The sequence below is a fragment of the Platalea leucorodia genome, assembly GCF_965183815.1.
Source record: "Platalea leucorodia genome assembly, chromosome: 12".
NCBI lineage: Eukaryota > Metazoa > Chordata > Aves > Pelecaniformes > Threskiornithidae > Platalea > Platalea leucorodia.
In genome coordinates this window covers 15681991-15691141 of record NC_138834.1, presented here as the reverse complement: position 1 = coordinate 15691141, position 9151 = coordinate 15681991, and the positions used below count along the sequence as shown (strand labels likewise).

The window sequence follows — 9151 nt, the reverse complement described above, 5'->3', positions numbered from 1 at the left end:
TGTTAAGAGGTGAAGTGATCCTGCTCTAAAAGAAGTCGATTTTAGTAGTGCTGGATCAGCTTAGCAGAAAAAAAATAAAAGGAACTCCTTCATCTCAGCCTCATATACTTGTTGTATATATGCTCATTAACATATAGTAATAAACCATGCACAGGAAATTGACTGTAAATGTTCATTTACTGTAAGTTATTGTCCTAGTGACTTAAAAGTACATGGTGTAATCAGTGAAGGGTCAGGGTAACGTGACTCAGTGGTCAGTGAGGCTGCAGAGCCACCCTGACTTGGGGCTCCCCCAGGCTCAGCTGCTGGACTGAAGAGGCAGGGATAGATGCGGGAAGTTTAGTTACCTGTCACATTGCGAATGCCACGTCCTCACTGGAAGTGTTTTCTTGTTTCAGACTTCTTGGCAATGCTCCCGCACCTTCTCAAAATGCTGGCTCTACTGGCGCTAAACCTGCAGCCTCTGTTTTTAACACACCTATGTCACGCACGTTTCAAGGTGGTGCAGAAGATGACACGGACAGTGAGAAACCCAGCCTCGGTTCCTCTGCTAAGGAGGCCTAAACGTCTCGTCTTACATGGAAAAACCTATGCAAATAAACACTCTGTGCAAGCGCCCTGGCTGTGCGTGGAGACTCTTGCTGTGCCTTAGCAATGATTTCTGCAGAAGCTTTGGTCAGCAGGACAGCTGTGCTGTGCTAAGGATGGAGTGACATCTGTGAGCTTTCTTCACTACCAACCAGCAGATACCTAACTCGCTGGGAAGCGGGATCGCCACTCAATGAGAGCAGGATGCAGGTAGGGGTCCTGAACTTACCTTGCTCGGCTTCTAAGTGAAGCCGTCTCTCCTTTGACCCATAATACCCAAATCTTGAAACACATTAAGTATCTTAATTCCCTCTACCTTCTGCAGAAATTGGGTGCCTAAGTATCCCTTCGATTCTGTACTTTACTTCCTCCTGCCTAGCATGGATTTGAATCAACACAGCAAAAAAGAACTTCGTATTGCGTGGTCGGTTGTCCTTGCTTTGCTACTTGACCTTTTAGCAGATGACTCTGGCATCCCTGCTTCCAGCTGCTTGTTAACAGTTCTTGTCAAAATATTAATACAGGACGTGGTATGTGGAGAGTAGGGCTGGGGCATTTGGAAGACCCCAACAATTAATCTCCCTCGTAGCCAGAAGGGGAGCGGCAGATTCATGCAGAAGGTCGGGTCAAAAATTTAGTGTTCCAGTCTGGGCAAGATTCTGTCTTCTACTCCATAAATGTTTTAATATGTCTTACGTTACCACCCTAAGGATCAACAACAAATGGTTACCCGGTAGTGATGGATCTCCTGTTAGGAGTGTGGAAAATGACATCTGTTAATAGCTCGAGACTACCTCCTGAGGGAGACCTATTGTACAGATTTAATTGTATTTCTCTCTTAATTCATCAGCTGTTAGTAATTACATCCTGCATTTTTTTCAATGGAAAAAATTAATCTAAACTGGCTGTTGAGACTGTACTTAAATCATAGGAGGGAGAGGAAATTACAATGCAAATAGTACAGTCTTGTAAACAACTTTAATTCACTACTTAGGTATTCATTAATTAAATAACATCTTTAAAAACGGCATTCTGGAAAATGTAGCAGCCACACTGAGAGCAGTGCTGGTTAGATTAGCTTGAAGTAACTCCTCTGGCATCTCAACAATATATAATTTTTAAAGGGTTCAGACAGTAAGCAGTTTAGCTTGTCAACTGACAGTTGAGAGAAGTGCTGACATCCCCTCCTTGCTAGAGGACGTCAGCCTTACAGTCTGTGCTTTCAAATAATCTCTTAGAAGAGGAGTATTCTTCTTCAGCTTCTATTTTGAACCCTTTTTTTTTTTTTAAATCACAACTGCAGTTCCTCTTGCCTCCTTTTCCTCTTTGCACACTCCACAGTTGACCTCTAGTGGTATTGGATCCTCCAGCAGATACCGGGGTTTTCCACATCGCCCTCCTGTGCTATAGCCTCAAGTTACTTGGTCAAAATCCCTGTCCCTCATTCTTCTCTGGGGACAAGTATAAGAAAGGTATTTTGTCTCATTATCCTGTCACAGTGAATGCAAAGGAAAGGCACTCTTTACAATGGCAAGGTAAGGCAGAAAAGTACTTTTTTCATCATCATCATCTTGTTTCCTCGTAAGTGGAGATGGTTTCAGTGGAGAAAACTGGTCAGGTTGACATGGGCAAGGCTTGCTGCCCTCTCCTGGTGTCGTCAGGGGCCATGCACTGGATCTCACAGCTGCCTCTTAGATTGAGGCTTTCACCTTTTCAGACGATGAGTCCTGCAGGAGTGGAGGGAAGAAGCTGCTTTATAGATGGAATTGATTATTTTAAACAGCAGTGTTTTGATTAGGATTAGCCGGATCAATTCAGCCGGGCACAGCTTTTGAATTGTCAGTTGCAAAGGCAACAGTGGTGATCAGGATCTCTGAATCTGCAGATGGTCCCCTGTGGTTTTCTGATTGTGACAAACGGATCGGAGCTCAACGTTGCCGAGTTTCTGGCTACTCTTGCCCAATCTCTGGGAGCATTAGCACTTAGGATGCTTTTTGTTTATGATCATGGGAAGTGGCATCATGGCCCAGCAGAGCATGCCGGTTACAGATGAAAATTTACAGCCGTATTTTGGTGCGCATCGTGGGAACATATTTTTAGTCAGCACATCTCAGTCTCAGCATTTGATGGGAACCAGTCGTCTTACCCTGTAAGGTGACTGATGAGGGAAGGTACTCACCTTGTAGAAATATTTTTGCTCCTGATAGCCACTGAAGCTCAGCTTGTTGGGTCATGTGCAACAATCAAAGGCAGCAGCTCTCCACAGCGGGAATTCAGTTTTAAGGATGCAAAGTGATCTAACCTTGTGGGCCCAATGTTAAGGACCGCAATTGGCAGCTGCTTCTCCCGGGCAGCGAGAGCAAACCTGTAACCAGAGTATACCTGCAGGAATACCAGAAGACAAAATTACTGACAGCTTAGGCAAAAGAAGAGCTACAGAAAGGAGTAAGGAAAGGAAAATAGTTACTGTTGGCAGTGGGAAAAGGGGCTGTGTGTACATGCTCTGTTAGGCAACTACACGTAATTCAGGTACGAAATTCCTTCATTCAGGAGGGCACAGAAAAGAACCGCTTTTAACCTCTGTCAGGGAGGGATTTGCAGTTTCATAGACACTGAAACTTCACAGTACATTGAAGGGAAATGTCCTTGTCTTTTAGCAAATCTCTGCGGCAGTTTTTATTAGTTATCATAGATACTTAAATGCTTCTACTTTGATGGTTCTCACATGGCCCAGCTTAGGTAGTACAAGAATGAACCTAAGGCATTTCGATCATTCCTGTACAAAGGATTATAAGCTTAAGGAGTGCAAGCTCAAGGAATTTGTCTCCAGTATCCTGAAGCCAAGAGAATCACAATCGGGCAGCCTTGGTTTTATCTCGTTCTGGGAGGCGTTAGTTTTTTTTAATGTAATATAACTTGTTCCTGGAAAAATTTCTCTTATACAAACTCTATTCCAAAACCTTCCACAGGTTAAACAACAGGGGGTTGTAAACTATCTTACCTTATAGATAAGAGGCTAATGGAGAAAACACATTGTGATACAAAGGACAATCCTAAGCAGCAACCAGAGATAACTTCTGCTCTCTTTTTCAGAATTTAGTTAGGAATTAGAGGTCATAAAATCTGGTATTTCACACAGTGTGCCATGAGGCCTAGAAAGCTGCCAAAGGCTAAAAAATTCAAGCAAAAAAAATGTGGGGTTGTGATCTCTGCAGGACTGAATAGTATCCGGTATCTTGGCTTTATGGGCAACTGTGAGCCTGCAATGTACCGATGGAGGAGGTAGCAGAGCGAGGTCTGACCGTGTGAATGGAGTTATTTACAGCAGCGTGAAGTAGACTGGCAACAGAGTGACAGGGAAGCCCAAACAGGCCAACTGTGAAGCCAGATTCCAACCGCAGTAAAAATAAAATACAAAGAAGCTCTGGAGGGGCTGTTTTGATCCCCAAGCAATTAGTAGTCCGATACTGTGGGACCAAGGATTGTTGCAGGCAGAGTAACACAGAAACAGGAATGCACCGTGGGAGGAAGCCCTGCTTACCTGCATAGAGGATCCTGCCACCAGCATGGAGTCTGATTCTGCCAGGCGTTGGTGCACAAAATTCACTTTTTCCCGGCTCACCGAATCTCCAAAGAACGTCACATCAGGCTTCAGGATTCCACCACATTTACGGCAGGCTGGGACTTGGAAATTACGCACCTGCTCATCCGTCAGGAAGACATCCCCATCTGGAGCCACACCGAATGCTTCAGCTTTCCAGGTAGGATTCAGAGCTTCAAAGTGCTCCTGAAGCTCAGAGCGCAAGATTTGGTCTCCACAGGCCAGGCAGAAAACCCTGAAATTCAGAGCAAAGTCTTAAGGGAGTTTCACGTCAGTTGAAGATGTGGCGTCTGTAACTTGTTCCTTAGAAGGCCTGGAAGGTCCGTTGTCATTATCCACATTTATTTACCAAATAGTACAGGTCAGGGAGCTGTCTTTCTACCTCTGATTGTTGCTTTGTAGGAATGCTCTAGAGGAAGCGCTTTGAAGCCTACCGTGCATCCTCTCTCCCAGTGCAGGCTGTGCTTTTTGGTCTGGAAACTTTGGGTGATCACAGCCAGACTGCGGTGGTCCCTCTCTGGCATTCTGGCACTACCCACTCTGCTTAGCCCTGGATAATCCTTGCATCCTCAGCATCCCCTTGTCCTCTTCACTAAGAGGACATTTGCTGTAGCAAGGAAAGGGGGAGTTCTGAGTGATGCAGGCTCCGAGGGAAATGATCCAAATAACGCTCCAAAAAAATGGAGTGGTGATGTTTGTTGAATACTGTGCTGTGAACAGCACTGTTTCGTCATCTTTTCCTCCACCCCAGCCCACCAATACCTTTCAGCATGTCATCTCCAGGAACATAGCATCGATATTTTGCCTCCTTTTTCAGCAGCTAACACTGCACCCTGAACGAGAGGCCGGGGGATTAACCATCCTCCCTCTGCCAACAGAGTACCTGTGCATGCAGCCGTGCAATTCGGTCATGCGCTGGCTCCCGGCTTTGGTGTGAAGGGCATCCACGTTCTGGGTCACCAGCCAGTGCAGCTTCCCCAGCTTCTCCCAGTCTCTCAGTACCAGGTGTGCTGTGTTTGGCTGGTGGGAGGAGAACTGGGGCCAGCCCACAAAGTTCCTTGCCCAGTACCGCTGCCGGGCACTGGCACTACGAATGAACTCAGCGTGCTGGATGGGCCGTCTGTCTGTCCTGGTGTAGAGTCCGACACCTTCAGAGCGGTAATCTGGGATCCCCGATTCAGTCGAGATTCCAGCTCCAGTCATTACAAACAGCCTCTCGGACTTGGAAACAAAGCGCTGCAGCTCCTCTACTTCTGCGGGATCTGGGGGATGACAGGCTGGCACGAAAGCCAAGTTTGGAGAGGTCCTGGATACAGAATGGGATCTGAAATGATGGGATCTGATGGCTCTGCAAACTCCTGACAGCGTCCTGGCAGAGAACATGTTCAGCTAAAAGCCAAGAACAGAACACGTGGCAGGTAAAAGAAAGCAAAGAGCATGTCCTTAATTCCATTTTTTGGGGTTTCCCTGGAAAATGATGCCGATAAGTATTCTTTGCTCTTTTTCTTTTTAGTAAAGAAATACTTATTATTTTGGAAATGTTAACTAAAGCCCACCGTCCAAGGACAGCGTTTGTACGTCCCTTTCACAGAGGGCAACGCTGAGGACTGCTGGAGCTGCAAGGACAAAGTTAGCACCCCTGACTCGCAGGACTCCTGCTCTCCTGTTCTGGCGTGAAGGGTGGCTGCCCAAGAGGACTTCGAGCGAGCCCAGAAAGACCTGAACCTGCACAGTCCCAGGTATGTGCAACGGGGCAAAGAAATGGCAGGGAGGCCAAGCAGCCCACCCCAGAGACGCCGTACAGCTGGTGTGTCGGGTTCCTCCCCAGAGACCCTTGCTCTGCTTTCTTTAACATTCTGCCTGCTCCAAATCAGTCCTTTCCGTTTGCCCCATCCTTTGCATGTGTTGTGGGAAGGGAGAGAAAAACAGGCTTGAAATGTTGCTCTTTCAAGACAAAGGCCTCGACGGGAGTTACTCCTGGTTCTTTTTTATGAAGGCCTGGTGCAGAAGAGGCCTTGAAACGGGACTGAAGATGATTAGGACACTGCCTGAATGCCTCTGGCACCTCCTCCTTTGTGGGTGCCACCTCCCCGGAGTCAGTGGAGGTGGAGGGTACTGCTTTGCTCCTCCAGCAGGAAAAGGGGGCTTTGCTGAGAGCGAAGGGATCACCCAGATGTGGGGGGGGGGCAGAAACAACTGCCGGGCAGGCAGGAATGGGAGGGATATCCTGCTTTGAGGGGGGAACGGCAAGCCCTGTTGGGGACAGGCAGGATGGCTTTGCTGACGAGTAGCCTGGAATTGTGTGCAGGACCTGTTGTGACAGGAGCGGATGGTTTGGACCTTGATTTTGTTTGGTCTTTCTAGCAGTCCGTTGTTCTCCTTTCTCCATGTCACTATTTTAAAACTATTGTCTTCTGGGCCTCTCTATGGTTTTGCATGAAAAGTACAAAAAATTTTGAAAGAAACAGTACCGAGAAGGGACTGTCTGGTGTTTCTCCCTCCCACCATCTCCCTTAGCAAGGGGGCTTGTATGAGATCTGGAAGATGGAGGAAGGACTTTAATTACTGATGAAACAGGGTGATCTCTAAAGAGTGACTGCAACAGGCCCCAGATAGCCTGGTGCTTACAGCTTGCTTGGTGATGTGGGACACCTGGATGCAGATTCATGCCCGCTCACACCTCTGCCCTCACCACCAGAAGTTACTGGGAGGCCAGCTAAGGGACTGGGTCTCTCTGGGAGTCCTCAGCTGGCTGGAGCAGATCCCTTTCAGGTGTTAGAGGCAGCGGTCCGAGGGAGGGCTCTGTGCAGCTTGTTGGCTGTCAGATGGTTAAAGCATGGGGGCAGTTTCATAAATGGTTTCTTAAAAGTTTCATAAACTTGCAGTGCCTGCAAGATCTGTGGCAGCTCTGAGAAAGGTATTCAAGTGGTGAGCTTACTGGTCTAAAAGGCTGGCACCTCAGGGCTTTTGATGACCCGTGCTTTGGTGCCTGGATGGTTTTTAGACTCCTGCTGCGTCTAAATTGCTTTGCCTCACGTCCCCGGCCCCCCTCAAGTACCAGTTCTTACAGTAAATGGCGCAATATTTAAATACGCTTAAGGTTTGGGTGTTCCGCTGTCAGTATCGTGATACTAAATTGATGCTAGTGGCAAAGAGTAGATTTGTCTCAGTTAATCTCCAGTTCTCAAGGCTTTGCGTCGTCATCAGTTGAGTTACAGGGAAGATGGGACTTCCTCCATAGTCTGGATTACTTTTTAAATCTAAGCAGTGGGTTCTGTTTGCAATGGTTTTTGCCTCGTTTTGTTGTTTAGCAGGACATTCCCTCTGAAGAGGTTTAATTTTCCATACGAATTAATTAGAAGGGACAAAGTCTCCCAATAAACTGTAATTTGCTTGCAGAATAACATCTGTCATGATGCTCCCCAAAGGCTGTTGAGCCAGTTTGACAGTATTTAAATTGCTTTAACTGATGAAAATTCTCCATTCCTATCCCTTATCATCAAAAGATCTCTCAGAAGGAAATGTTTTGAGGGGGAATGGAATGGAGATATAATATAGGTTGGCCCACAAGAGAGAGAAGGCAACGGGTAGGCCCAGCATTAAAAAGAACATAGATATGAGAGCCGCTGTGAAGCGCAGAAGTAGGGCAGTGCAGGAGAGAAACCGACGAAGGGCAGAATAGTTCCTGTGAAATGCAAAGCTGCTTTTAAAACAAAAGCGCTCAGATTAAAAAAATAACAGCTACAGTACAGAAGTGAAACTCTGTAAACGTACCTATCGAGAGCCGAGGCTAGAGTTTGGTTTTAACACGCATCCAAGATGCTCCGCGGAGAGGTCGGACAAGGCGGAAGAGAAACAGGTTTGCGCAGACGGTTACAGGCCAGCAATCCAGAGGGACGCCATGTCATCCGAGTCTCTTTTGATGTAATAATGACGGGGGGGGGCGTTACAGGCAGACCGAACACATCTAACGAAATAAGGGCGATATGGTCAATAATGCCTGAAAACTGACCTTGCGTGGAGCTGCCGTGCCCGGCGGCGGAAGGAAAGGGCCGGCCTGCCGGGAGGGGAGCTTGCTGGGAAGCGTAGTTCACAACGAAACTGAGGGCAAAGACTACAATTCCCATGCTTCAAAGAAGAAAAAACCCGAGTTCCACAAACCTGATCAAGTCAAATTTCAAACCAAGAGCTTCATAGCTGCCCTGAAGGAAATGTGCAAGAATAAAATCAGATTTGATTTGATACAAATGCAAGTAATAGCTTTGATAAAATGTGTTGTAGATGCTTGTCCTTATAAAAGCATGGATTTTCTTTTCACTGATACTAACGGGTTTTAGGCTTAAAATGTGACTAAACAAATAGAAGAAAAATCCCCTGAGGGCTGTTGGAGACGTCTCTCCTGGCTCGGGAATTCCCTGAGATGTAAATTGTTGAGGGCTATGAGAGTACGCCGGGCCAACAGGTTCACCCCGCTCTGGCGCTCTTCCCTTGGTACCTACGTTTGGTCCCAGGAGGGATGGACCTGTCCGGCAGTCCTGATGGGCACAGTTAAGCATGTTTGGCATGACAGGGAAAAGGTTTGGGAGAAAGGTGTGGAAAGGGCCTGTGGCAACAAGGAGGGACAAATAATGAAAATCCGGCCCCTTGCGCTGCAGGTGGCGTGGCCAGGTGGAACCCGAGAGGTCCGCGTGGGAGAAGGGATCTCTGTGCAGCTTTCGGGGGAGGCGTGGATGAAAATTTGCTCCGGCTGGACCTCTCCCAGGGCATAGTCGGACACCCTAAGCCGCTTCAGTAGTAAATCCGTTGCCAGCAAAGGGCTCGTACCAGCCGTGCCGTTCAGCAGCTCCTGCCTGGGCTCAGCCTGTCCCCTGCCTCGCCCGCGAGGGCTCGGCGGGAGGTGGGTTTCTGCCGCCCGGCCCAGCCGACTCCCCGAAACCTGCCCGCTGCCGGGGGGCGCAGGGA

The 9151-nt window shown here is 47.7% G+C and overlaps 1 protein-coding gene across 2 annotated transcripts; it reads right to left on the bottom strand.

The window, feature by feature from the left end:
• Positions 1-1587: 1587 nt before the first annotated feature.
• On the bottom strand, positions 1588-8056 carry SIRT4 (sirtuin 4). Of its 2 annotated transcripts, none has more exons than XM_082325125.1 (5): positions 7964-8056; positions 5073-5495; positions 4130-4424; positions 2768-2970; positions 1588-2315 (listed from the first exon to the last, which is right to left on the bottom strand). In XM_082325125.1, the coding sequence occupies exons 2-4, from the start codon at positions 5390-5392 to the stop codon at positions 2806-2808; spliced, it is 780 nt and encodes a 259-aa protein (XP_082181251.1). In that variant the 5' UTR covers positions 5393-5495; positions 7964-8056; the 3' UTR covers positions 1588-2315; positions 2768-2805. The 2 variants fall into 2 exon arrangements, with proteins under 2 accessions (XP_082181251.1, XP_082181250.1); XM_082325124.1 differs by having other exon boundaries at positions 5073-5578; positions 7964-8052.
• Between the last annotated feature and the right edge of the window lie 1095 nt (positions 8057-9151).